Source organism: Euleptes europaea, chromosome 7, assembly GCF_029931775.1.
Source record: "Euleptes europaea isolate rEulEur1 chromosome 7, rEulEur1.hap1, whole genome shotgun sequence".
In the NCBI taxonomy this organism is placed as follows: Eukaryota; Metazoa; Chordata; class Lepidosauria; order Squamata; family Sphaerodactylidae; genus Euleptes; species Euleptes europaea.
In genome coordinates, this window is record NC_079318.1 from 62,105,921 (window position 1) to 62,133,639 (window position 27,719).

Below are 27,719 nucleotides of genomic sequence, written 5' to 3' on the forward strand. Positions count from 1 at the left end.
GATTATGGTAGAATGAACGTAGCTAAATATAAAGGCACCAGGTCCCTAATGGGGACAGAAGGCCAGTGGAGGGGCTGAGGGACAGTGTGACGTTCAAGCGTTGCTTCTCCAAATCAAATTTTCAGGCCACCACAGCTGCTTTTCACTAAAATTAGAAACCGTGACGGATCTGATCACAGTTCTCCAACAAGTAGGGTAGTTAGAGCCTCTGATGATGGTTACCGGCAGTCATGCTGGGATCCTTGTCAACCTCACAGCTCTTTTGAGCTACTGTGGCCCTAGATGGAAAGTGAGGGCCTCGCTAGGCCTCATTCTGAGATCTAAGGGATTCTTAAAAGCTTGATTTTGAGGTGCCCGAGGCCCCAGTTTGGATTGGGACTGTGGCATGGGGGGAGGAGAGCTGGGCAAACAGGACTAATAGAGTGTCCCTGAGGCCATTTCAGGGTGGGGGAAAAGCCCTCCCCGTGTGCTACCATTCAAATCTGGGCCATGTGTCCCTTAAAATTAAGTTTAACACCACTGGGAGTTCTAAACACTGAATTCACAGCATGTGCCAGGTAAGGACCTGAGGCAAAGGATACTAGATTCCACGGTGCGCCTAGACCATCTCAGGACAAATTCACTATGTACAATCTCAGAGTTGTATATGTCCTTAAAAAAAAAAGTTGCTTATCTTCAGGGAATCCTATATCTGCTCAAAGCCACTCAGCTCAAGGTTTTCGAAAATAACAGGCTACTTAACACAGATTGGTTTCCACTTTAAACTAATAGAAGCTATTAAGGTCCATTCACAGAACCATCTCAACTTTAGTATATGCTATTTTGTGGCTATGTCATGACAGAGTGCTTGAGTAATAAAATAACATTATTTACTGATCTTGGACACATATGTCTTTTATGTATGGCTGTTTCCCTCGGTGTCACCCCTCCTATGACTTCTGGTTTTTGTTTTGATTATGCATGCCATTTCTGACAGTCAGAAGTCGCTTCTCTCTCCCCCTGCATTTCCCCACATTTTGCCTGCATTTTCAGGGACCTATTTTATCACAACTTTGAAAACGTGGGCAAAATGTGGGGAAACACAGGGGGGAGAGCAAGGTGACCTCTGATGGTCGGAAACAACACGCATAATCAAAATAGAGACCCAAAGTCGTCGGAGGGGTGACCATGAGGGAAACAGCCATCCATAAAAGGCCACAGTGGAAGGGGGTATAACTCTGGAATTCCAGAGAAGTTCATTTACAGCGAACAAACAAGCCAATAATTAATTAGCATAACACTGCTTCACTCACTCCAGAGGTTGTCCCTCTATAATCTTAGATTTATAGCCACTTTACCTGAACCAAAACACTTGGGTTTAAAATTATGTTTGCTGCATTTGCCATCTAGGCATGACAACTGTGAGACAATTAAAAACCAGAGCATTCCAGGGCACAGAAACATAAAACAGGTATTTTCAATGGGTTGGTCATACCTAAGCTGAGATCCTGCCCTGAAGGGCGGGCAGTATTAACATATCTGAACAGGTAAGAACTCACCTGCCTGAGAGAACAGAAGGAAGGACCTGGAGCTGTTGGTCTGCAGTGTGAGGACTTGCCTGGTGATTCTGGAAAGTAACCAGTAAGATGTCTTCAGCAACCACTTCCGTCTCCTTACCCAGTGGCTTCAAAGTCCTGATTTCTTTTCCAGATGTGCTCATTGTCCCTGAATTTGTAAGTATGGCTTTAAAAACAAAGCAACAAAAAACATAGTTCAGTTCTGTGGATAGAATCTGTCTTCCAAAAACATTGTCTTCAATCTGCTTGTATCTCTTCCCCTAAAACAACTTCGCTGGAATCAATAGTGAGTAAATCTATGCAAGCTTTTTTTCTGCTAAAATCTACAAACAAACGAAAGCTAAATGAGCAGGTGGGGGATCCCCCCCCCCGTGCAGATTTGATTTAGGGATTCTGAACTCCTGCTTTTAAACCTTTTGCCCAGTTACTCCTTCTATTCTGTGACCAGAGCAGGGTAAGTTGATGGCCCCTCTCGGTTACTCAGCTGCTAATCCATGCCAGCTTCCTAAGGTGCAGGTGGTGTGTGTAGCATTCAGGCAGCTAATTACTAAGCTGAACCGGTAGCCTGCACTAAAGCGAATCTTCAAGGTCCACTGAGTGTGCAGCTTACTGTGAAAACACAGCTTGTTGCTCTGATTCCAAGAGCTGGCAGGTGCTTGGCTACTTTAGTGGGCAATAAAGCCCGAGCGCAAACTCAAAAAAGGCTTGAAAAATGTGTGGCTAGAAAAAAAGGCTGCTGGAACTTTGAAACTGTTAAGGGATGGATAGGACTGCCAATGCCATGACTGCCCCTGCTCTTGTGCCTTCTACAGCTTGCATTCTCCGGAGCCCTAGTAGAAGGATGTTCTTCTTACAGCTTCATTTCCATTACAGGCAACACTTTGCCGTTTTAACTTCTGCTAAAAGCACAGAGAATGAGTCCAAAACTGAGACAAAGAACCTACATTTCTGGTTCTTGCATAGACTTACTTTAGAAGGAGAATAGCTGTGGTCCACTGTCGGACAGAGTCGTAAGGTGCCTTGAGGGGATGCGTCACAGACAGACATTCAACAGGTGATGCTTTTGACAGACGTCACTGTCTGTGCCAAAAATGGTTGCATCTGACAGCTAAACTGAAGGATAGCCCATTTTGTATGAATCGGATCATGTTTTGAGGTGTTCTTTGAAAGCTTGCTTTTGGGCTTCCAGATGTTTCAGGTGAGGGCAGCAATTTAGGCTATGTCTGTTTGTGGCATTTCCCCTCCTAGAGAGATTCAAGGCTTCTAATGCATCTCTTAGATCAGGGGTTTGCAAACTGCGGCTCCCAAGCCGCATGCGGCTCTTGGGCCCGTTGAGTGCGGCTCTCCGAACTTGGTTTGGAGCCCCTGCTCTTGTGCCCACTCGCATTGGCAGCCGGGCTGTGGAGCCGGCGGGCCTGAGAGAGAGAGAGAGCGGGAGAGCGGGCGCGCTGTCTCTCCCCCCCCCCGCCGTGGAGAATGACCGGGTCCCCCTTTCCCTTGCCCTCAATGGTTGGGAGGCTAAAGCCTCCCCTCCCCTCTAGCCGCGCGATTGCTGGGCGGGCGGCTTGGCGGTTCCTGCCCCCCCCGCCTATCAGCTGTTGGGCAGGGCGGGCTTCCTTTGGTAGACCTGGCCTCCGGCGGAGTCCCATTGGGAGGCCATGTCTACCCACTGGCTTTCTTGGCGGTAGACCTGGACTCCGAGGAGGGGAAAAAGTCCCCCTTCAGAGGCCAGGTCTACCAATTGGCTTCTATGGGCCTCCGGAGGCCAGGTCTACTGCCAAGAAAGCCAATGGGTAGACCTGGCCTCCCAATGGGACTCAGCTGGAGGCCAGGTCTACAATAAGCTTTTATGGCGGTAGACCAGGCCTCCAGACGAGGACTCCGGACGGGGAGGGGGAAATGGCAGGGACTTACAGTTAAATTTTTATCAATAAATAAGATCACTATTAAGTATGATATCAAGTTTTATTCAGTGTACCTATAGTTTAATTAAGACTTAAAACTTTAATTAAAGTTTATTAAGTTAATAAACAGCGTACCTACCTATATAGTTTAAGTTTAAGAAATTTGGCTCTCAAAAGAAATCTCAATCGTTGTACTGTTGATATTTGGCTCTTTTGACTAATGAGTTTGCCGACCCCTATCTTAGATGCCAAGTTTAAGATGAGTTTATTTTCCCACACATTTGATACTTGATTTGTTTTCACTGCTTTTATACTGCATTGCCTCTAGTTCTTCCTGCCTTATAGCAGTTTCATTTCTTGTTTCATGTCATTGTTTTAAAGTGTTTTGTTCAGTGGATATATTACTTTACATTGTCAGCTATCTTGCAGGCATTAAGTACAGGCTACACCTTTTAAAAATAAACCCTACCGACTCAAGTTCAGTAGAGTATGGGGGATATCTGGTTTGTGAAGCTCCCAGTCACAATCGCTCAGCCTAAGCTGTCTCACAGAGCTGTTGTGAGGACAGGGCAGGGTTACCAACCTCCGAGTGGGGCCTGGTGTTCTCCTGGAATTACACCTGATCGCCAGACAACAGAGATCAGTTCCCCTGGAAGAAATGACAGATTCAGAGGGTAGACTCCATGGCACTATATTCCCAACTGAGTCCCCTTCCCTCCCCAAACTCCACCCTCCCCAGGCACCACCCCCAAATTACTAGGCATTTCCCCAAAACACAATTGGTAACATCATGGGGTAGAGAATAATTTTTATTGTATTGAGCACCTTTTGAGGAAACACAGGATATAAATATGAGTGGCCCAGGCTAGCCTGATCTCATCAGATCTCAGAAGCTATGCAGGGTCAGCCCTGGTTAGTGTTTGGATGGGAGACCACCAAGGATTACCAGGGTTGCTGTGCAGAGGAAGGCACTGTTAGTCTCTTGCCTGGAAAACCCCACCAAAAAAGGGGTCGCCATAAGTCGGCTGCGACTTGACGGCACTTTACACACACACAATATTCCGAAACTTTAGTTTTCTATTAGTGTGACCCTTGATACATACTTTAAACAATGTACTTCAAGAAAGCCTTTCTGAAAACCTGTGCCTGATATTAAAGATCTACTTATGAACATTTTTGGAGGGGGTTTAAGGGGACTGTCCAGAGATCTTTTGCTCCCTAAAGTTTCTGATCAAATGGGAAGCAAAGAATATAGTAGCATGCTTTGAAATGTTTAAATATGCACATAAGATTAGGTTTGCCAGGTCTGGGTTGGGAAATACCTGGAGATTTTGGGGGCGGAGCCTGATTGGGGTGGGGTTTGGGGAGGGGAGGGACTTCAATGCCATAGAGTCCTGTTGCCAAAGCGGCCATTTTCTCCAAGTGAACTGATCTCTAACAGCTGGAGATCAGTTGTAATGGAGGAGACCTCCAGCTAGTACCTGGAGGGTGACAACCCTACATAAGATTGAAGAGATTCCATTGACTTAATGCTGGTGCCAATCTGGCATCATGGATACATGGATTCCAAGGAAGGGGCAAATACTTTCCCTACCCAGCCATTTCTGTTGGAGAAAACGGTGCAGAAGTGAAGCCTTGAGCCCCTCTGTCCCCCTTTGGAGTTGCACAGAACAATACAACACTTTCAAAGTGAGTGTGATGAGTTGGATCCTACGTGTGAAACAAGTTGGAACAGGCACTTGTGTCTCAACTTGTGTAACATACATTGTGTGTTTTGGCCCTAACAGGCAAGGGAATAGGGATATTACAGTAATGCAAAATGGATAAGAGCCACCTTGTCATGCATGCTTGAGATAAAGTAAAGAACACTTGAGCTGCAATACATTCCATGTAGTTAGTAGATATAAAATGATCAGAGTAGGCACACTCACTAGGGGTATTTGGATAGGCATGAGAAAAAGGACAAGGCAATATATCCAACATGATCTGTTCACATTCCACAAACTGTGATTACAATCTTGTTGACAAGCCTATGTGTGTACAGTCTGTACATGGGTTAGGGGCTCTTCTCACGGTCTACTGAGCATGCACAGGGTGGGGTTTGCTGTCACAATCCTGCTTTGCTCACGTTCATTCATTATACTTGTATCAATTTTCTCAGAAGGGCTCTACGATTCTAAGAATGTGATTTTTAAAACTTGCTCAACTATAAGCAAGAACTGTTTTTTTTTTTTAAATCAACGGGCCATGGTTACAGGTTGGGATTAGAGTCGGTGTGCTTTTTCTAGAGAACTTGGGTCTGAATTCTTCATCTTGGCATAGCCTTGGTTCCTGTCACAACCTGGCAATTATTACCATAAACAAGGAAAATAAGCTCTAACTCTGAAGGGAGCTGGGATACTGACTCATAAACATTTAGGCCCCCAGGTCCTGTGAGAAAACCTTTCAGGTGAACGTTGGATGGGAAAATGAGCTGAAAATCTGTGAGGCCTTTGAGGATGTTGGACCAAAGCTTTGGAAGCCGTCAAGGTGCTGAACTCTGAGGCAAGAGGTTTCCTGAAGGGTACTGACTTGAGCATGGCTAACTGAGCAATGCTGGTAACAGGCATGCCCGGCTGTGGTCACCCTCTCCTAGGGTTGCCAACCTCCAGGTGGTGGCTGGAGATCTCCTGCTATTGCAACTGATCTCCAGCTGATAGAGATCAGTTCCCCTGGAGAAAAGGGCCACTTTGGCCAATGGACTCTATGACATTGAAGTCCCTCCCCTCCCCTCTTCAGTCTCCGCTCCAAAAACCTCCCGCCGATGGCGAAGAGGGACCTGGCAACCCTACCCTCTCCTTATCCTGCAGTAGGCCTGGGCCCAAGAGCACCCCCCCCAAAGCTATTTATCTGCTCCTTCAGGGGGATGCAACCCCATCCAGAACAGGAGACACTTTAAATCTCGGGTCACTTTATTAGATTTATTTAAATCTAAGCTTCACCTTACTAGCCAAACAGCTCATTCCTGAGCCTTGAGGCGGATGGGGACAATGTAGCCAAGGCGCTGCCACAGCACCTCCAAAGAGGTTCCCTGGCTGCCTCAAAGCTTTAAAAAGCCTCTTTTAAAGGTTTAAAAAGAAAACCAGACTTTCCCCGCCATAGAAAACAGCGATGCTGTGCTAGGAAAATCCTGGTGCAGCAGTGCTATTGTTCAAGGGGGCATTCCTGGGCTGGAGGGGCTTTGGAATCTGACTACCCATCAACTCCACCCCTGGGAATTCCCCCCCCCCCCATGCCAGCACCACATTTCTCTTCCGGAATTTAGGTCCCAGAGAGACTGTGGCACTGGAGGAGCAGTGTGCAGTTCCACGGCGCCCAGGTGCCAACAGAACTGCCCCTGCTGCCAGTATACCTCTTATTCTGTGATAAGAGGCCACTTATGCTGGCGGCGGGGTCACACCACCTCCAGCCTGCTTTCAGCCCCCCACCTCAGGAATGGGCTGCACATCTACCCCAAAAGTGCCACAACAGACTCACGTGGCTGCCCCTCTGGCTTGTTCTTAATCCTCCACTATTGCTTTCTCTCTTTCTGCTTAGAGCACTTAAGGTTACAAGAGAGTTTGGTCCAGGTCAGTGCCTAATTTTTAACTTGCCTCATAATTTTCAAGTGAACAAACACTGAAGGGCCACTGACATAGTCTTGGCTTCTGTATGAGTGAGTCAGCAGGAGCAGCCAAAGGACTCTTGAAACCCCATAATCCCCAGATACTTCATTCTCATGATGATGCTAACAAATGGTAGCTGGGATAGATGCTCAAGTGGACAGCAGAGAACTAGGAAGGCTGAGCTAGATGAGACAGCAGTAAGGATGCTTAAATATGATTGGGGCTGTGTTTAAAGCAGGGTGGCTCCTAATATTTGTAGAGTAGAGAGTCAGGCTGGTGTAATGGTTAAGGTGTCGGACTAGGACCTGGGAAACCCAGGTTTGAATCCCCACTCGCACCATGGAAACTTGCTGGGTGTCCTTGGGCCAGTCACACACTCTTAGCCCTGACTCTGGCTAGTGTTTGGATGGGCGACCTCCAAGGAATGCCAGGGTCATGACGCAGAGGCAGGCAATGGCAAACCACCCCCATGGGGTTGTCGTCAAGTCAGCTGTGACCTTGCGTCAAAAAAAGTGGGGCACATGGGTGATGGAAACTGAACATTCCCTGGCCCTGCTCCCTATTTCACTGTAGCATCTTCCACACTTTTCCCTCAGTTGAGCTGACTGCTTGTATCTGAATAGAAATCTGCCTCAGGGTAGGATGGGGATGACAGTTTGTGGATAGGTAAGCTATGGGGTAGGAGCTTAGCAACCTCTATACTTTTTTCCTCTGAAACTCATTCTCTCTTATCCCGAACTCACCAGTGCCTGCTGAAAAGGCCCTTCAGTGTATGATTTGTTGAGTGCCCCCCTCCATTAGACCTGTGTTGCTTAGTTTCCGTGTTTGCTTCTGCACAGAGGGATGACTGCCCATTCTGCTCCGACTGCTGCTGCAAATGCAGTCACAATGGTAAAAGAGGTTTACTCCATACTTTCCTTACCTGCCTGCCATTCCCCCTTGACATTAGTTGGGTTTTTTTGCTGGGTTTTTATATAATCAATAGGTGGAATATTGATATAGTGCCTGTAGCAATATTCCAATTAGTGATAATTTTTAAAAGCTGCAAAAAAAAAAAAAAAATCCAACCCATCAGCAATGGTGAAAGAGAAAAGGGCAGCAGATGTGGGAATGGAGATGTGGAAATCCACTCCTTCCCTTCTACACTTTTCCCAACTTGCTCTTGGTACAACCTACCAGAAAAGATTGTACCAAAGCAGGTTTGGGAGAAACGACAGTGGAGCCAGGGAAAACTAAGAAGGCTGGCAGAAGCACAATAATGTTGTGTGAAAGCCAAAAATTAAATCCACTGCAGTGGGGGTGGGGGTAGGGAATACAGAAGAAGAGTGCTGTGCGAAAGCAACCCATGTTTCTCACCTGTTCAAAAAGTTCTGATCAGCACCACATGGGTCTGGTTTAACTTCCAGATAAATATATGTCTTTTGCTTGATTTCTTTATTTTGAGAACCTCTGCATGAACTTTTTAAGAGCTTGGGAACAACGGGGGGGGGGGGGGCTTGTTTGCTGACAGAAGAATCTTTCTGCACACCCTTCCCAGAGTCCAGTTCGGTAACCGAGGAGAGCAGCAAAGGAATGGCCAAACGGCATAGTTGTCGGAACAGCCGAAAGTTTCCAGCACACCCAGTCTGTTTTCCTCCATTAAACAAACTGATAGGGCCATGGAGGCCTGCAACGGAGATAGCAAGAACTAAAGCTGGCATGGGTGGTACCCTCCCAGTGAAAGATTAGGGAATGGGTGCAGAATTTGACAGCCAAAACCAACTTCCCACCCAGCTGATACAATAGTAGAGAATCTGATAGTGAGCAAAGACTAAGCAGAGGGTGGGGGCAAAACAGAGACTGAAACCAGCTCCAGAGCAAAGAGTTGGGCATATGGGGGGGGGGAGGAAAGAGGATTAATGGCCCATTTGATCTTAATTGTGCGGCAGCTGCTCCAAACCTGTTCAACCAGGCTGCCTGCTGTGAACGAAGACACCAGCACCCTTCTGTGTAACTGGTGACCATGAACCATAAAGTCCTTGCTTGCTGCCTTTTAGCTGTGGTCAAGGGGGCTTTGGGGGGGATGCCCCTAACCTGCCCAGCTCCACTGCACTCCCTCCTTCTAGGACCTCTGCCTTCCTCCTGTCTGGAAGTTGAGCTGCCTCTCCATAGAGCATCCATTGACTGCACCCTGAATTATGGAACCATAAACGAAGCGTTTGGTCTGAGGTCTTGATGCTGGTTCTCAAGAATCTGAAGGGCAGAAACTGATGGAGAATGGGTGGGAGTCTGATTTTGTTTTATAGATCCTACCTTTCACTGCTCCTGGGACAGCTCTCCAGGCAGCATACAGAATAAGATCCAACAGTAAAAGCTCCAAACTCTTCAGGCTGTCATGAAATGATTCCCATTCTCCCCTCTCCTCTTTCTCTTTCTACTGCCACCCCCAGTGTTAGTGCTACAAGGCAAAAGCAGGCTGGTATCATGTCTTCTGCTAAGAGCCAGGCTCACATTCATCAGAGGAGAAGCCAGATGAGCTGGAGGAAGAGACAGAAACACTGTCTGAGGTAGATGAGGGAGCCCAGGGAGACCTCAGTGCCACAGCATTCCCTCGGAGCCAGAGCCCCTAGTTCCCAAGGCCACACCCCAAGAACCTGCAGCTGAGACCTTGCTGCTGGAAGACCTGGCACCTCCAGCTCCTGAAACCGTGTGCCAAGAGCCTGCAGTGAAGACCATAGCTCAGTGGTAGGGGAAGGGCCGTGGCTCAGTGGAAGAGCATCTGCTTGGCATGCAGAAGGTCCCAGGGTCAATCCCCGGCATCTCCAGTTAAAGGGACTAGGCAAGTAGGTGATGTGAAAGACCTCTGCCTGAGACCCTGGAGAGCCGCTGCCGGTCTGAGTAGACAGTGCTGACTTTGATGGACCAAGGGTCTGATTCAGTATAAGGCAGCTTCATGTGTTCAAGACCTCACCACCAGGAGACCCAGGAGACATTCTGGATTAAGTGACAGCTATCCCTTGGCTGGGACTGGCTGAGTCTAGGACCACCAGCCCTCCAGGCTCAGCCAACATGCAGCAGGAGCAGTGGAGACACCTAGTCTCGTGCAAGGTGGGTGGGTGGGTGCAGGCCGCTGCCACCAAGCCAGCTGCTGCTTGTGTCCTGGAGGGAAGGGGTGTGCGTGGTGGTTGCCAAGCTGGCTGGCTGCTGCTTGAACTCTGGATGGAGTGCATGGACGCTGTGGAGCAGACTACTTGAGAGCTGGAGGGGGTGTATGCATATGGGAGCAGGAGCCACCTGCCTATTCCACCCCCCCCCCAGTTAAAGGTAGAGCGGGGCCATGAATTGTCAAAGGCTAGGGTTGCCAACTGTCTGAAGAAAAAAAACTTTTAATAGAGGCATAATAGGATGTTACTTAGCACGCAGCATTCTTTACCTCCATGCCACAGACAGCTTTAGCTGCCTGTTTCTATACATTATGCCCCTACTAAAGGGACAGGTCATTTTTCTCCAGGACTCTTGGCAACCCTCTCAAAGGCCCCCCAGAGCCCAGGGTAGTTGCCCCAGATGTCCTGTGGCTAAGACCATCCCAGCCTATATTTGACTCATAACTTGAAGTTCTACCCTATTTTCCCCCCATTTGTGTGAGCCAACTGTGTTTAGAATGAATGAACGAGCTGTTCTTCTGAACGTGCTGATTTGGCTTACATGCCCAAGGCAGTTGGGAAGAATGTTTCCAACCTGCCCATTTCAAGGGAGAATTGGAATACTTCTGCTTAAAAAACCACTCAAGGACAGCAGGCCAAATGCTGTTTGCATATGGTTGGGAAACACACCTTGAAACAAATGTTTTGAATCAGCCAGTTTCTCTATATCCCAGAAAGCCTTTCTTATGACCAGCATCGGCCATACTTGTCATACCAAATCACTCAAATTTCAAAATGCAGTCTGCAGCTGGGGGAAGGTGGTATAATCCAGTTTGTATGTGAAGTCAAAGCACAGTCTTGCTTGAGAAGAGGCACAAGAAGCTCTGGTAAGGGACACAAATTCAAGCCCTAATGGATGTGTTTGTCAAGAGTGTGTCTTCTTAAAAGCTGCTAAAACCACTTTCTATCTTGCCTCCTTCCTCCCTTCTAACCAAATCATTAGTATATGAAACTGAGGCTAGAACTAGACATTACAGGAGGTACCAAAATGGTTCTCCTGTTGTCTTCCTGATAACATCTGCACTCTAGCCAAGGTGGGGCCAATGTACAAACTGCCTCACACGAGATATTGTCGAAGGCTTTCACGGTCAGAGTTCATCGGTTCTTGTAGGTTATCTGGGCTGTGTGACCGTGGTCTTGGTATTTTCTTTCCTGATGTTTCGCCAGCAGCTGTGGCAGGCATCTTCAGAAAATACCAAGACCACCGTCACACAGCCCGGATAACCTACAAGAACCGATGCCTCACACGAGTTTTTTAAAATGGAATTTAACTCATGATATGACCCTTTCTGGTTAAAAAAATGGGATGGGTGTCTGGTATATTTCTGTGTTTTTTTAAAAAAATCTTTTTTAACTACTTTGATTAAATACTTAAAGAATACAGGGGGTAACTTAAAGCAGTGACATCCAAGCTGTTCAGGCGTAGGGCTTAACCCTCCCTGATCAAGCTGTCTGGGGACAGAGTTTTTGTAGCTTGATGCAGGCAAGGAACAGTACAATGCAGGATTCTCAACACAAGGTTTTATTTTTCAGTTCCTTTTACAGGCTATGACACCCTATGACAGTGATGGCGAACCTTTTAGAGACCGAGTGCCCAAACTGCAACCAAAAACCCACTTATTTATCGCCGAGTGCCAATGCGGCAATTTAACCTGAATACCACCCCCAGAGGGGGCCCAGAGGGAGAGGCTAGGGTTGCCAAGTTCCTCTTTGCCATGAGTGGGAGGTTTTTGCGCCTGAGGAGGGCGGGGTTTGGGGAAGGACTTCAGTGCCATAGAGTCCAATTGCCAAAGTGGCAATTTTTTCCAGGGGAACTGATCTCTATTGGTTGGAGATCACTTGTAATAGGAGGAGATCTCCAGCTAGTACCTGGAGATTGGCAACTAGTTCCTTAGTGTTTTCTCTTTACATATCAAGACAAATGGAAAGGTGTTTGGAGGATGGCTTGTGGGCACTTCAAAGGTGGAATAGGACTGCACGCCCCTCCGCCCGCACAGACCCAGAGGGCGCCGGAGAAGCCGCTGGAGGGAAAGAAGGAAGGAAGGAAAGAAGGGAAGGGAGAAGGAAAGGGAAGGGAGGGAGGGAGAGAAAGAAAGAAAAAGAGAGAGAAAGGGAGAAGGAAATGGAGCAAGGGAGAGAAAGAAAAGTAGGGAAAGAAAAGGACAGAGGGAGACAGAAAAAGAAAGAGGCCATTTATGCATGGGAGGTTTTGCCTTGGATTTGCCACTCGGTGGGGCGTGGCGGCAGGCTAGTGAGAGGCGAGCAGGGTAGGGCAGAGGACGCCTCCTTCGCACCCACCGGCCAGCCACGCCCCTCCACCCGCACAGGCCCAGAGGGCGCCGGAGAAGCCGCCGGCCATGCCGAGTGTGGGCGCTCGGCTTCTGTTCCCCGCTCTCCCACCCACCTGGCCGGCCACGCACGCTCCAGTGGCGGCAATGGCGGCAGCTTCTGTGGGAGAGTCCGGGGGCCACCGCCAATGATGTCGGAGGTTCCCCACCCCTGGGCTACAGCCTCCCCCATCCGGGGCAGGGCAGAGCCGGAAAGGCCAGCGGCTTGGAGGAACCGCGCGTGCCGGCAGAGAGGGCTACGAGTGCCGGAAGTGGCACCCGTGCCATAGGTTCGCCAACACGGCCCTATGATATCCAGGGTCAGGATGAGAAGTGGGGGAAACAACAGGTGCTTCGGCATTTAAGGCTGAGGGAAAGGTGGGACTACCTAGGCCCTGAAAGCACCTAAAAGGCAGACAGGGCCAAAGACTGCCAATATGAGCCTCCTTGGAGGTAAAGGTTGAATGAATTTATTTACAGCAATAACCAGCACAACTCACCCAACTACAACCTATAAAAGAGTAAGATATCTCTTGTTTAAAAATATCGGAATTAAAAAAAAAACATTAAATTACCAATTACAATTAACCAAATTGGAGGTAAAGTTGTCTCAGGAATAGAGGCCTCCTTAGGAGTAAAGCCTACTCAAGTATAGAGCAAGAAAGTTGGGGCGGAGTGGACATGGCAGGAAGAAAGGGAATACAAAAGCCAGGGTTTGAGGAGGAGAGGGAAGAGAAAAGCCAGCTGGGCAGGAAGCCAGAGAGCTGGCAAGGACTGGGGCCTTGGAGAACAAAAGGGATAAGGTTCTCCCCTGAACCAGGGAGTTAACATTCCTTCTGGCCAGGAAAGTATTAGGTTATTTTCTTGGAACCTATCTACCTCAGGGAGGGAAGGCAGCATGGTATAGTCCGATCTCAGTAGCTAAGCAGGGCCAGCCCTGGTTAGTATTTGGATGGGAGACCACCAAGGAACACCAGGGCTGCTGTGCAGAGGAAGGCACTGGCAACCCACCTCTGTTAGCCTTGAAAACCTCCTAAGGAGTCACCATCAGTCAGCTGCACCTTGTTGGCACTTTACACACACATCTACCTCAGTGCTTAACCGTGTAATAAGAGTACAATGGCTAGAGGCAGCAAATAAGGAATTCTTGGAGCGGGACCAGAGCTTTGACAGAGACAGCTGGAGGCAGTAAGAGACAGATGGACCTCCAGAGTCCTGGCTGTAATTGGGTACACAAAGCTGAGATTCTGTACACAATTGGGTACACAAAACTGAGCAATAAGCACAGCCGAAATGGTCCTCCTGGTGCCTGCCTTTTATTGGAGAGAGCAGAAAATGACAGAAAGCCCCTGCTGGGAAGCAGCCCAGGGCTTGGCCCCATGGGCTTGACACAGTCTCTACTCTCCTTTCTCCTCTTTCTTTTATTTTCTCCTTTCGCTTGTGTGTTTCCCTTTCTATACATAGGGGTCTAGTGTGCCCAACAATAGACTACATAATGGGACAAATGTCTAAACCTCAGCCATGAAGTAAACTACAGTTCCTAAAATACAGTACTGGGCTTCCTTAATGACGATATCCCTGTCCTTCCTTTCCACTACGTGTAGGGTTGCCAGGTCCCTCTTCGCCACCGGCGGGAGATTTTTGGGGCGGAGCCTGAGGAGGGCAGGGTTTGGGGAGGGGAGGGACTTCAATGCCATAGAGTTCAATTGCCAAAACGGCCATTTTTCTCCAGGTGATCTGATCTCTATTGGCTGGAGATCAGTTGAATTAGCAGGAGATTTCCTTCTACTACCTGGCAGTGGGCAACCCTAACTATGTGCCTTCTGAAATTGGCCAGGTGCCTGCCAGAAAATTTTGTGGTCTCTACAAAGTGATACATGAAATGTAAGGTTGCCAGGCCTCTGCCAGGGATCCCTTGTCCCTGGGGCACTTCCCCTGGCACTGATCAGTTGACTGGCTGGGGACTTACAGCCAGGAAAACTAGACCTAGGCCTGCATCTCTGGCAATGCAAGGGTGCTTTAGTAGTTGGGCAAAAGCTTTATGTTAAAAATGACATATACCATAACATTTTTGCCCAAATATCCTAATAGGGATGCCAGCCTCCAGGTGAGACCTAGGGATCACCCGGACTTACAGCTCATCTCCAGACTACAGAGATCAGTTCCCCTGGAGAAAATGCATGTTTTGGAGGATGGACTCTATGGCGTTGTACCCTACTGAGGTCCCTGTTCACCCTAGGGTACAAATCTCAAGGAGTTTCCCAATCTGGATCTAGCCATCCTACCCCCATCCCCTGCCATTGGTAACCCTATATATGGCACTGTACCCCACTGAGGTTCCTGTCCTCCCCAGGCTCCACCTCCAAATCTCCAGGAGCTTCCCAGCCTGGATATGGCAACGGTACATCCTTATGTCCTGCCAGTGGCCAAGGGGACTTGGAAACCCTATACCAGAACATTGCCAGCAACATGATGACATAACTTCCGGCATGCACTGGCAATGCAAGCCTAGACCTAAGTTTCCTGCCAGTAAGTCCCTCCATAGGGTTGCCTGGTCCCTCTTTGCCACTGATGGGAGGTTTTTGGGGTGGAGTCTGAGGAGGGCAGGGTTTGGGGAGGGGAGGGGCTTCAATGCCACAGCGTCCAATTCCCAAAGTGGCCATTTTCTCCAGGGGAACTGATCTCCATCGGCTGGAGAACAGTTGTAGTAACAGGAGATCTCCAGCTAGTACCTGGAGGTTGGCAACCCTACCCCCACCAGTTGCCAGGGGGTACCTGGCAACCCTAATGAAATGTGATGTGTCATGGTGTTTACTGAAAAGCAGTAACCAATGAATAGTGGAAGGTGAGATTGCTCAGGTAGTCAAGTTCTGAGGGACTTGGGGGCAGGTTTGCTACGCATTGCCTGGTAACCCACAGGAGACCAGGACACAGGGACATGGAGAGCACCTCTCTATGAAAATTAGTTTCTGGTAACTCCTAGAAAAGACTGATGTGACTTCCAGGTTTCCCTCAGAAGTGACATCCAGATGCCAGCCTGATAGCCTTTGTTTTTGGTACCACTCTTGGGATGCTAGCCTCCAGGTGGGACCTGGGGATCCCCTGGAATTACACCTCATCTCCAGACTACAGAGATAAGGTCCCCTGGAGAAAATGGATCATTTGGAAGATGGACTCTATGGCATTGTACCACAGTGAAGTTTCTGACCTCCCCAGGCTCCACCCCCAAATCTCCAGGAGTTTCCTACTTGGATTGGCAGGCAGTTGCCAGCTCAAGAGCAGGAATTGCGCACGATACTATTACATCACTTCTGGATTACACCCGGAAGCGCCGAATTGTGACAGGCGGCTTCACCACTCAAACCCCCCAAACGCTAGCCTGTCGCACTATGGCGCATCTGTGTGTAAACTGGAAGTGACGTAATTGCAAGCAAGGTGGATCAAAAACTCAGTGTGGAAGAGCCCTCAATCAAGGAAGCCAGGGCCCTCAGTTTGCAAGACCTGCGCAAGGCTGTTAATGATAGGACGTTTGGAGATCATGAATTCATAGGGTTGCCATAAGTTGGAAGCGACTTGATGGCAGTTAACACACAAACACTTAGGCTTGTCTACTCTGGGTTGGGAAATTTGTGGGAATTTGGGGGTTAGGATTGCCAACTGCCAGGTACTAGCTGGAGATCTCCTGCTATTACGACTGATCTCCAGCCAATAGAGATCAGTTCCCCTGGAGAAAATGGCTGCTTTGGCCATTGGACTCTATGGCATTGAAATCCCTCCCCTCCCCAACCTCCTCTGGCTCCACCCCAAAAACCTCCCACTGGTGGCGAAGAGGGACCTGGCAACCCTATTGGGGGAGGAGCCTTGGGAACCTGGGGTTTGGAGAGGGGAGGGACCTCAGCAGGGTGTAATCCCATAGAGTCCAGCCTACAAATCAGCCACTTTCTGCAAGGGGATCTGATCTCTGTCATTTGCAACTCAATGGTAATGCTAGGAGATCTCCAGGCCCTAACTGGAGGTTGGCAACCCTAATATTTTCTCATTTTGTAATTTGTGTTTCATTGGGAAAGGTGGACTGTAAATGAATAACTGTATTATGGCAGCCACAACAAGCTAAGGGTCCGCAAACAGCTGTAGTAAAAATATAAACTGTGCTGTAACCAATGGTGTAAGCCCCTGTATTAGTATAGACCTCACTCGAGTTACTAGATTTCCCAATGTAGTTGTTAAGGACCATAGATATCGTCTCTTTGCAGGTCTGAAGGAGAGTGGGAAATCTTGTAGCAGTTCAGAATCAACAATAGCAACAAGGTGGAGCAAGACGTTTTGGGCTGCTGGTGGTGCACAGTGATGATGCAACTATTTGCACATTTGCAAGGTCACAGGGCAGCTGAATTCTACAGAATTGTGCATAAGTTTGTTTTGCAGCTCATGGGAACAGCAGGGAGTTAGGCTGAAAGCTCCACCCCCGAATCACTTCTGGTAAGCTTGTTCAGTGTATGAAAGGTCACCAGATATTATTAGCATGTTTTGAAGCTCATCTTTACAGTCACAAAAAAGGGCTAAATTCAGTTCTATACAAAATGTTGGAACGCGTGTCCGAGCATGATGCGAAAAGCCCGGATGAAGCACAGGAACGCCTTCCGATAAGTTGTGTTTTCGCCAAACAGAATTTGGCTTCTTCAGCCAGCACTTTTTGTTGAAGTGTCTAGTATGGGACCTAGAGACTCCATGAGCTGGAACAAGCTTCTCAGAACATGTCTCTTGCAGTCTCTCCAAAAATAAAGTGGTTTCCTAGAGACTGCAATAGATATGTTCTGAGAAGCTTGTTCCAGATCACTGAGTTTCTAGGTCCCATACGAGGCACTTCAACTTTGTCCGGGCTTTTCGCATCATGCTCGGACACGCGTTCCAACATTTTGTATAGAAGTGAATTTAGCCCTTGTTGCAATTGCTTACTCTGGTCAATTTCATGGAGACTTGTTAATCTATTCTGAAATATCTTGTTTCAGCTTTTGGACTGATTTGCTCATATATATATAAGTGTTCATTGTTTGTTTGTATGTTGTTTGCTCACTTATATTCACCATATGTATGTAGGGTGACACTTTGACATGTTTATTTTGTAACATTTAGTAGCAATTTTAATATATTGATCATTGCCTATGTACTGTTTTTTTGTAGCAACAACTTTACAGTACTGGTGATCTTTCTTACCAATCTCCAGGTACTAGCTGGAGATCTCCTGCTATTTCAACTGAGCTCCAGCCGACAGAGATCAGTTCACCTGGAGAAAATAGCTGCTTTGGCAATTGGACTCTATGGCATTTAAGTCCTTCCCCTCCCCAAACCCCGCCCTCCTCAGGCTTCACCCCAAAAACCTCCCGCCGGTGTCGAAGAGGGACCTGACAACCCTAACTGTGGGGTTTAGCAGGTTTCTGTTTAAATAATTAAAAACAAACTGTAGCAAAAGCATCCAAGGACTCAAGCATTGGCCTCTATCAATATACTTTACAACCTAGTGTGGAGTTTACATTTCCACCCAGCACGACATGTAGGTAAGGGCATGAATGTTTAATCAGCGTTTTTATTATCTTTATCTACTTTAAGAACCAACCCCCTGAACATTTCCCAGGAACTTAATGGTTTAAGTTGCTTAAGAGATTCATCCTTGTGAAAATCAGGGGCTGGGGTTGCATACAAAGGGAAACTAAAAATATGGCTGTGGAGTGGATTTTGACATATGCTCTTTGATTTGTTTCCTTGCGTGCAGGATTTCAAGAACATTTTGCCCCCTCTCTTTTGTGATTGCCACCATGTATATTTATGAGACTGTGTTTCCCGTTCACTGCTACACGAGGAGTTAATTTCTGGGCAGTTAAGAATAGTGTCTTCCTTAGTCTCTAGACAGGTTGCTATATGCAAAATGGCCGAATTCTTAGCCTGCCTCAATCTGTAGGGTTTCAGAAACTGGAGGAGGGAGGGAGAGAAAAAGTGTTAAACTTGGACATAGACTGCCAGTATGGACTTAAGGGGCACTGCTGCTGAGAAACTGCTTTGAAATAGGAAGATGTCCTGAGGCTACAATGCAGGGTGGGTGAGATTTCAGCTCCAGCTCAAAGTCACCTTCACTTGACTCAGACTGGAATATGTTTAAAAAACAGTCTGGCAGACAGAAAGTCAGCTGTCCCAATAGCCCAATTTGCTGTATGGTCCTATACATATCATCAGTAACTCAATCAATCAATCAATCAATCAGTAAATGGGTTGATTAGGAAGGGGTTGTGTCTCAGTGGCAGAGCATCTGTTTGGAATGCAAAAGGTCCCAGGTTCAATCCCCAGCATTTCCAGTTAAAAGAACCAGGTAGTCTGTGAGATGAAAGACCTCTGCCCTGGACAGCTGCTGCAAATCAGATTAAACAGTACTCGCCTTGATTGTCAGTATAAGGCATATGTTCATATGATGGCACTTAGGTTGACTCCAAGGATGCTTCCACATGGAGGTTTCCCCCTGTTATTTTGTGTCTAAACCAGGGAAGGTTTCTTTCTTCTTCTTCTTTTTTGAGCATCCACCCAATATTGTCCACTTTCTGAGTTTCCCCTTGCTTTGCTGTGATCTTTCCCAAACCTGATTTGGTATGATTTTTTGAGAAAGATTGCAATCAAAGTTGCATTGCATGCTATGTGGATGGGAAAATGGGGGTTCTGCCCCCATTGACCCTATTTTCATTGCCCCCTGTGCCCCCCCCCCACACACTGAAAAGCTTTTTTGGTGATTGACATATCACTATATGGTTAAGCTACAGTAATATGTTAATTACCAATTTTAAACTCTTCTTCTTCTTCTTGACAGACTCTGCTTATGCTTTTCTTAATAGGTTTTTGGTGGCCTCGTTTGGATTCTGGTGGCATCTACAACCGTGCTTGAACCACTGCTTCAAGGTTGGGTGATGTTTGTCTCTATCTTTTGCTTTGTCGTGTCAACGTCGCTTCTGTTCCTGTATTTCTGTGGAGCTCATGGAGAAAAATCTTCTTGGGTCACTCTGGTAAGTATTGGAAGAGATGAAATGTCGCCTAGTTCACCAACTGCCCCAAATGCAGGGCCATCCCTACGTGTGCTAGGCAAGATGCAATCCAGACCAACCAATGCAGTGAGTCAAAGAAAGACACCATAAAAACACCAGCAGAGCAAACCAGATATGAACATTTGAAGCTGCCTCCTATGAAGTCATACCACTGGTCTGCTCTGCCTGGTAAAAAAGAGAGCAGGGGAATGAGACCCAACCTGAAAAAAAGAAGCTTGGTACCCAAGGTTGGTTAGGATAAATAAAATAAATAATGAAAATATAATTTATTTAAGGTGCTATATCAGGATAAAAATTATTTTAAAATATCGTTAAAACAGCACAATGGCATATCCTAGGCCCGTGTTGGCGAACCTATGGCACGAGTGCCACTTCCGGCACGCGTAGCCCTCTCTGCCGGCACGCGCAGTTCCTCCAAGCAGCTGTCCTTTCCAGATCTGCCCTGCCCCGGATGGGGGAGGCTGTAGCCCAGGGCTGGGGAACCTCCGACATCATTGGCGGTGGCCCCCAGACTCCCACAGAAGCCGCCACCATTGCCGCTGCTGGAGCGTGCACGGCCGGCCAGGTGGGTGGGAGAGTGGGGAACAGAAGCCGAGCGCCCACACTCGGCAAGGCCAGCGGCTTCTCCGGCGCCCTCTGGGCCTGTGCAGGTGGAGGGGCGTGGCTGGCCGGTGGGCGCGAAGGTGGGCCTGAGCCACACCGCTGCATTGTTGGCCTTCCTTGGGCTGCTCTGCCTCTCCTGCCCCTTCACCCTTCCTCTCCCAGCTCCTTCTCCCTCACCCAGGACCTGCCCCAGCCCTCCATGGGTGTGTAGGAGCGGGGCAGGACATCGAGCCTCCGCGGGAAGGGAAGGGTCTTCCGGCGCCCTGTGCGCTACGGGCTTTTCTGCGTGCACTCTTTTTCTTTCTTTCTCTCCCTCCCTCCCTTCCTTCCCCTTCCCCCTCCCTTCCCCTTCCCCCTCCCTTCTTCCCTTCCTTCCTTCCTTCTTTCCCTCCAGCGGCTTCTCCGGCACCCTCTGGGTCTGCGCGGGCAGAGGGGCGTGCAGTCCTATTCCACCTTTGAAGTGCCCACAAGCCATCCTCCAAACACTTTTCCATTTGTCTTGATATGTTGAGAGAAAACACTAAGGAACTAGTTGCCAATATCCAGGTACTAGCTGGAGATCTCCTGCTATTACAAGTGATCTCCAACCAATAGAGATCAGTTCCCCTGGAAAAAATTGCCACTTTGGCAATTGGACTCTATGGCACTGAAGTCCTTCCCCAAACCCCACCCTCCTCAGGCGCCACCCCAAAAACCTCCCACTCGTGGCGGAGAGGAACTTGGCAACCCTAGCCTCTCCCTCTGAGCCCCCTCTGGGGGTAGTATTCAGGTTAAATTTCCGCATTGGCACTCGGCGATAAATAAGTGGGTTTGGGGTTGCAGTTTGGGCACTTGGTCTCTAAAAGGTTCGCCATCACTGTCCTAGGCTGATATACTGTAACCACATGCCAGATGCGTTTTGACCTGTTTGGCCTTCCTCAGTGGTCAATTGATACCCTGGTAAAACATACATATTTACAGATATATACATATACAGACAATTATATATCACTGTTTTACCTAGTTGATAATTGCACACACATTTTATATGGGAGACATATACAGCCCAGAATAACAACTTAGACAATCTAACCAGATGATTGTATAATTGGAAATATACTATACAACCTACATACATGCCTAGTCTGATATATAATGGTCTGTTTTAACAATATTTTAAAATAATTTTTATCCTGATATAGCGCTTTAAATAAATTATATTTTCTTTATCTATTTATATTATTTATCCCACCCAACCTTGGGTACCCAGCTTCTGCTCTGCCTGGTAACAGTTTTCCCATTTCTCTGGCAGAAGAAGGACCTCTGTGGCATCTGCTACCTTGGGTCCTTTAAACGGAGAGGTCAAAGGTTGGACCTGATACATTCTGCACATGAAGGATGGCCTCTTCCAGGGGGCCACCGCTCATTCCAGCTGAGAGGCGAGCCCAGCTACAGGATAACTGGAGGAGTCAACGTAGGGTTTGCATAGCTGTTTTATGTAATCAGGTCCCTGGAGCTGGGGGGCCCTAGGGCAACCCACTACTGTACCCTGTAAATGCAATCTATGACATGCAGTTATTATTTATGTCACTTTTAAGCACCCTTTCCTCCAGGTCTGCATTTATACATGGCACTATAGCAACCATGTGCAACTAGACAGTCTTGTCCACACTGGAATGATTGCTAGAAGGCAACAGTAGCACAATATCTAACAATGTGCAGATGGAGGCCTGTTATATATTTTAGGCATGTTACGAATTGTTGAAGACTTTCTATTCCTTGGCTCCATCATCAACCAAAAGGGAGACTGCAGCCAAGAAATCAGAAGGAGATTGAGACTGGGAAGGGCAGCCATGAAGGAGCTAGAAAAGGTTCTGAAGTGTAAGGATGTGTCACTGGCCACCAAGATTAAGTTAATTCATGCCGTTGTATTTCCTATTACTATGTATGGGTGTGAAAGCTGGACATTGAAGAAAGCTGATGGGAAGAAAGTAGATTCCTTTGAAATGTGGTGTTGGAGGAGAGTGTTACAGATACCGTGGACTGCCATGGACTGCCAAAAAAACAAATCAGTGGGTTATAGAGCAAATCAGGCCTGAACTGACCTTAGAAGCTAAAATGACTAAACTGAGAGTATCGTATTTTGGTCACATTATGAGAAGACAAGTCTCTCTGGAAAAGACAGTCATGCTAGGAAAAGTTGAGGGCAGCAGGAAAAGAGGAAGACCCAACAAGAGATGGATTGGCTCAATAAAGGAAGCCACAGCCCTCAATTTGCAAGACCTGAGCAAGGCTGTCAAAAATAGGACATTTTGGAGGACATTGATTCATAGGGTCGCCATGAGTTGGAAGTGACTTGACAGCACTTAACACACACACTAAGGCATATGAACAAACAACTAACAGACAAAATAGCCCCATAAGCTTGCAATGGGCCATGCTGTTGGCCCATACTAACACAGCTATCAGCAGGGAAAACCCCCTCCTAAAAATGTCCACTTCATACAACAAAGCAGAGCAAATGCCTTCCTGACATATTCAGGAAGCTTGAAGGGTAGTTTCCCCCTGGCAAAGTTAGAGATACACATAGAGGAGTCATCCAAGGCTGGACAGAGAGGCAGTCCCAAAAATGTAGGAGTCGTAGCTCTCCTTGCTGCTGGCAGCGCTTCTCTCTTTATGCCACCCCACAGGGCCACATGTGAAGGTAGTGCAGAGAAAACAGCCCTGGCTTCTGGTACAGTATTTCAGGTATAAGTCTGCACAAATGATCCAAATACCGAGGTGACATGGAGATGGTGCTTGCAAAACCGGCGGGTGTCTTCTGTTTGTCGCACATCTGCTCAATAAATAGCTTCCAGCTAGTTCATGCTTTATTTATTTGAAAAGTTCTACCTTGCCTCTCCAGAACAGTTGAAACAGCTTACTTGATCAGGTTTAAAATGCAATAAATTTTTTAAAAGTTTAATTCAATTAACAGTATTAACCATAAATTGTACAACAAAATCACAATAACACCAACTTCAAGGCTCTTCAGAAGTTATATTGCCTACTGGGTTTCGATTGGCATTCCAAATCCCTATGAACTCCTGGAGTGGCGGGGCCAGCTTCCAGTTCTGCTCTCATAAAAAAAAAGCCCTGTCAAACTGGCCCTATCCAGCTGACCTCTTTTGTAAACATTATCCCAATTTTCAAAAAAGAAAGGAAGGATGATCCAGGAAACTACAGGCCAGTCAGTCTGACATTTGTCCCAGGGAAGATACTTGAGCAGATTTTAAAGGGATCAGTCAGTGAGCAGCAGAAGTACAACGTGGTGATCTGAGGAAGTGAGCACGGATTTGTCCCCAACAGGTCCTGCCAGACCAACCTTGTTTCCTTCTTTGATCGAGTGACACGCTTACTGGATTGAGGGAATGGGGTCGATGTTGTTTACCTGGATTTCAGCAAGCTTTTGACAGGGTTTCCCATGATGTTCTGATAGGTAAACTGGAGGAATGTGGACTGCGCTCTGCAATAGTTAGGTGGATAGGGTTGGAGAACCGCACTCAAACAATACTTGTCACTGGCAAAGGGAGGGGTCCAGTGGGCTTCCACAGAGTTCAGTTCTGGGCCCGGTACTTTTCAATATTTTAATAAATAATCTGTTTGACGAATGGAGGGACTACTCATTAAATTTGTAGATGACACCAAATTGGGAGGAGTAGTGAACACAGCTCTGACCTGGATGGCCAAGGTTAGCCTGATCTTGTCAGGTCTCAGAATCTAAGCAGGGTTGGCCCTGGTTAGTAAATGGAAGGAGACCACCAAGGAATACCAGGATTGTTATGTAGAGGAAGGCAATGGCAAACCACCTCTGTTAGTCACTTGCATTGAAAACAGTGAACTCCCCCTCACGGGCAGTCTTTAAGCAGAGGCTGGACAAGCACTTGTCAGAGATACTCTAGGCTGATCATGCATTAAGCAGGGGGTTGGACTAGATGGCCTGTATGGCCCCTTCCAACTCTATGATTCTATGGGTGTTCTCCATCTAGGTTGCCATCTCTGAGCTCAAATGATGTGGAGATTAGAATGGGATGCCAGGGAGAGTGGGGTTTAGGGAGGGACAGGATATAATGCCACGTGGTCCGTCCATAAACAAAGAAGTGATTAATGTAGACTGGAGACAGTTGCAATGCTGGGAGGTCTCCTGTCCCAGGCTGGCAACCCTATCTCTTTTCAGAGCCCATTGCTGAGAGTGTGTCACAGTGAACTGAAAATGGTTAAAGCAATCTCCAGCATGCACATGATCATCTAGCACTCTCCTGCAATTCCAAAGCAATCACTGGCAGAAAGACTAACAGGTGTCAATGAACTGGTGCCCAACTCCACTTTGCCCCCCCCCCCAAGCCTGCATCTTTCTCACCACTCTGCTGCAAAAAGAAATAAGGTTCATGTATGAGAAAGTTGTGATGGGAAGGAAGAGTCTCTGGGTCCACTCCTTGCTTTGGGCTAGTGATGGCAACAAGGCGCTGTCCTGCCAGGAGAGGAGACCCTACAAGACTCAAGAAAACAAGAAAGCCCCAAAATTATTTTCTTAGTTTCTTGGTACAGGCATCCCCCTTAAAAGGGATAAGCTATTCCTTCAAAGTAGGCCAGGCTGGAGGCCTTTCTACCCACAGGAGGGTTGTCTTGTGGCTCCTGCTAACACCAGCTGTTCCATCCTGGTCAGCATGTGGTGTAGACTTCTAAGTATGAAAACTTAGCTCCAGTACAGTTGCCAGCTCTGGGTTAGGAAATACCTGGAGATTTGGGGGCAGAGCCTGAGGAGGACAGGATTTGGAGAGGGGAGGGACTTCAATGCCACAGAGTCCAATTGCCAAAGCAGCCATTTTCTCCAGGTGAACTGATCCCTATTGGCTGGAGATGAGTTGTAATAGCAGGAGATCGCTAGCTATCACCTGGGGGTTGGCAACCCTAAACTCCAGTTGTAAGGCCCCATAGCTGGCCAAGGTTGGCATGCTCCCTACCTGAATGGGAGGGAGGCATTATTAGTATTATCCTTATTAAAAAGGTAAAGGTCCCCTGTGCAAGCACCGGGTCATTCCTGACCCATGGGGTGACGTCACATCTCGACGTTTTCTAGGCAGACTTTAACGGGGTGATTTGCCAGTGCCTTCCCCAGTCATCTTCCCTTTACCCCTAGCAAGCTGGGTACCCATTTGACCGATCTCAGAAGGTGGAAGGCTGAGTCAAACTTGAGCCAGCTACCTGAAATCGACTTCTGTTGGGATCGAACTCAGGTCATGAGCAGAGCTTTTGATTGCAGTACTGCAGCTTACCACTCTGCGCCATGGGGCTCCTTATTACCAATATCAATATTATGAACTAAAGGCAGGGGCTTTTCTGGCCAGATATTCCACACATGAGATCTCCTAGGGAGCACTCCAAGATAGCTTCCTCATGATCTCCTTAGCCCCTAGGCTCACTTCCCTATCATTGGTATTATAGGGAAACTTGTTGTCTATATTATTACCATTACATCAGTGCTAGGGGCCTTGTAGCCCAGCCCAAGTATCAGAAGAAGTATCTCAATCTGCATCCAGGAGAAAAAAAGAAGCAGGTTGAAATATTTCCTCGCGAGGGCAGATCAGGAACACTCAGGTTATTTAAGCAGGGGAAATTTGTGTTTGGTTTGCGGCATAGTTTTCTGCTCCGAATTCTCAAACATCATATGCATGAGGGTTCCCCCCCACTCAATTCCAGGAATACCTTGTGATTAATTAGGCATCCCCAGTGAATCACAGAGCTTCTGAGTCCCACCCCCTGAAAATGCAGCCTTGTTGCACTTTACTTGGAGGGGGCGGATCAGCTCTTAAAGGGACTGTGTGTGCTTTTGCTCGGTATTCCTCCCCACCTTTCTTCAACAGCTCCCTGCTGGGAGCTGCCTTCCAATCTTTGCAGCCTTCTTCAGTGTCTTCCTGTATGTTTCATGAAGGTTTATCTCCCTTTTTTGTGCTTTGCTTTGAGGGAAGGGGTTGGATGGGAGGGACAGACCTGTGGAAGGGAGAAGCCAAAATGGGCATGGGGAGAGAAACCCGAAGTCAAGAGCTATGCATGGGATTGGGGGGGGGGGATTTGCGTTGTTCTTGCCTCGAAGCAGTATTTAAAATAGTTCTAAAACAGGATCCTAGAACTGCGGGGGGAAGAACGAGGCCAGAGCGAAGTCACATCTGAAAGTCGTTAAAATCATGAACAATGCAAAGGAAGCCTCGAAGCAGTCCAGCAGGGACTGTGAACTAAATACCCCTGCATAAATGGCCTCACAAACATACCTAAGGAGCAGGCTCTTTTGAGAGCTAGCAGTTCTTCCTTACATCTGAAAAGCCTCTCCACTGAAGAAGTTCACTGTCTGAAACATAGCGACGAGGATGATCAGGGGCCCTGGGGACCAAGCCCTACAAGGAAAGGCTAAGGGACTTGGGAATGTTTAGTCTGGAGAAGAGGCGGTTGAGGGGGAGACATGATGGCTCTCTTTAAGTATTTGGAGGGGTGTCACTTAGAGGAGGGCAGGGAGCTGTTCCTGTTGGCAGCAGAGGATAGGACTCGTAATAATGGGTTTAAATTGAAGGCAGAAATATTAGGAAAAAATGAGGAAAAATTATATTGGATATAATTAGGATATTAGGATGGATATTAGGGAAACGTTTTTACAGTAAGAGTTGTTCGACAGTGGAATCAACTACCTAGGGAGGTGGTGAGCTCCCCCTCACTGGCAGTCTTTAAGCAGAGGCTGGACAAGCACTTGTCAGAGATGCTCTAGGCTGGTCCTGCATTGAGCAGGGGGTTGGACTAGATGGCCTGTATGGCCCCTTCCAACTATATGATTCGATGATTAAACCTTTGTGTGCATGTGTGTGCTGCCAAGTTGCAGCTGATTTATGGCAATACCATGGGGTTTTCAAGGCAAGGGACATACAACTGTGGCTTGCCATTGCTTGCCTCTGAGTAGCAACCCTGGAGTTCCTCGGTGGTCTCCCATGCAAATACTAACCAGAGCTGACCTTGCTTAGCTTCCCAGATCTGATGAGATTGGGATTGCCTAGGCCATGCAGGTCAGGGTAGTCTGAATCCTTTAGCCATGGCATAATATCATGTAAAACTGCTACTGAAACGAATGCTTATTTGGCGCCTCACTGGTTATTGGAAGTACCCTGGCCCAGAGAATATTGTGCAGTTGTGGTAATGCCTTGTCTAGCCGTGTTCTTAAGATCCGTGACCATCTCTTTTTCAGGATGCTTTCTACCAGGTAACAGCATCTCTCTTCTACTTGAGTGCTGCGGTTTTGCAAGCCTTCACTACAATCTGGATTAGGGATTTGGTGATAAGCAAAATCTACCATATAGATATTGCGGCAGTGGTGAGTTTGTTGTGTCTTGTGGCTGCTGACTTGTTGACAAATGTCAGAT

At 47.6% G+C, this 27,719-nt stretch overlaps 1 protein-coding gene across 1 annotated transcript in view; it reads left to right on the forward strand.

Moving 5' to 3' along the window:
- Positions 1 to 1,607: 1,607 nt before the first annotated feature.
- MAL (mal, T cell differentiation protein) overlaps positions 1,608 to 27,719 on the forward strand; it is a 28,462-nt gene continuing 2,350 nt past the window's right edge. Inside the window, exons 1-3 of the mRNA XM_056853698.1 lie at positions 1,608 to 1,712; positions 19,489 to 19,656; positions 27,545 to 27,670. Of these exons, the coding sequence (XP_056709676.1) occupies positions 1,626 to 1,712; positions 19,489 to 19,656; positions 27,545 to 27,670 (381 nt within the window). The 5' untranslated portion in view covers positions 1,608 to 1,625. The remainder of the gene's footprint in view (positions 1,713 to 19,488; positions 19,657 to 27,544; positions 27,671 to 27,719) is intronic.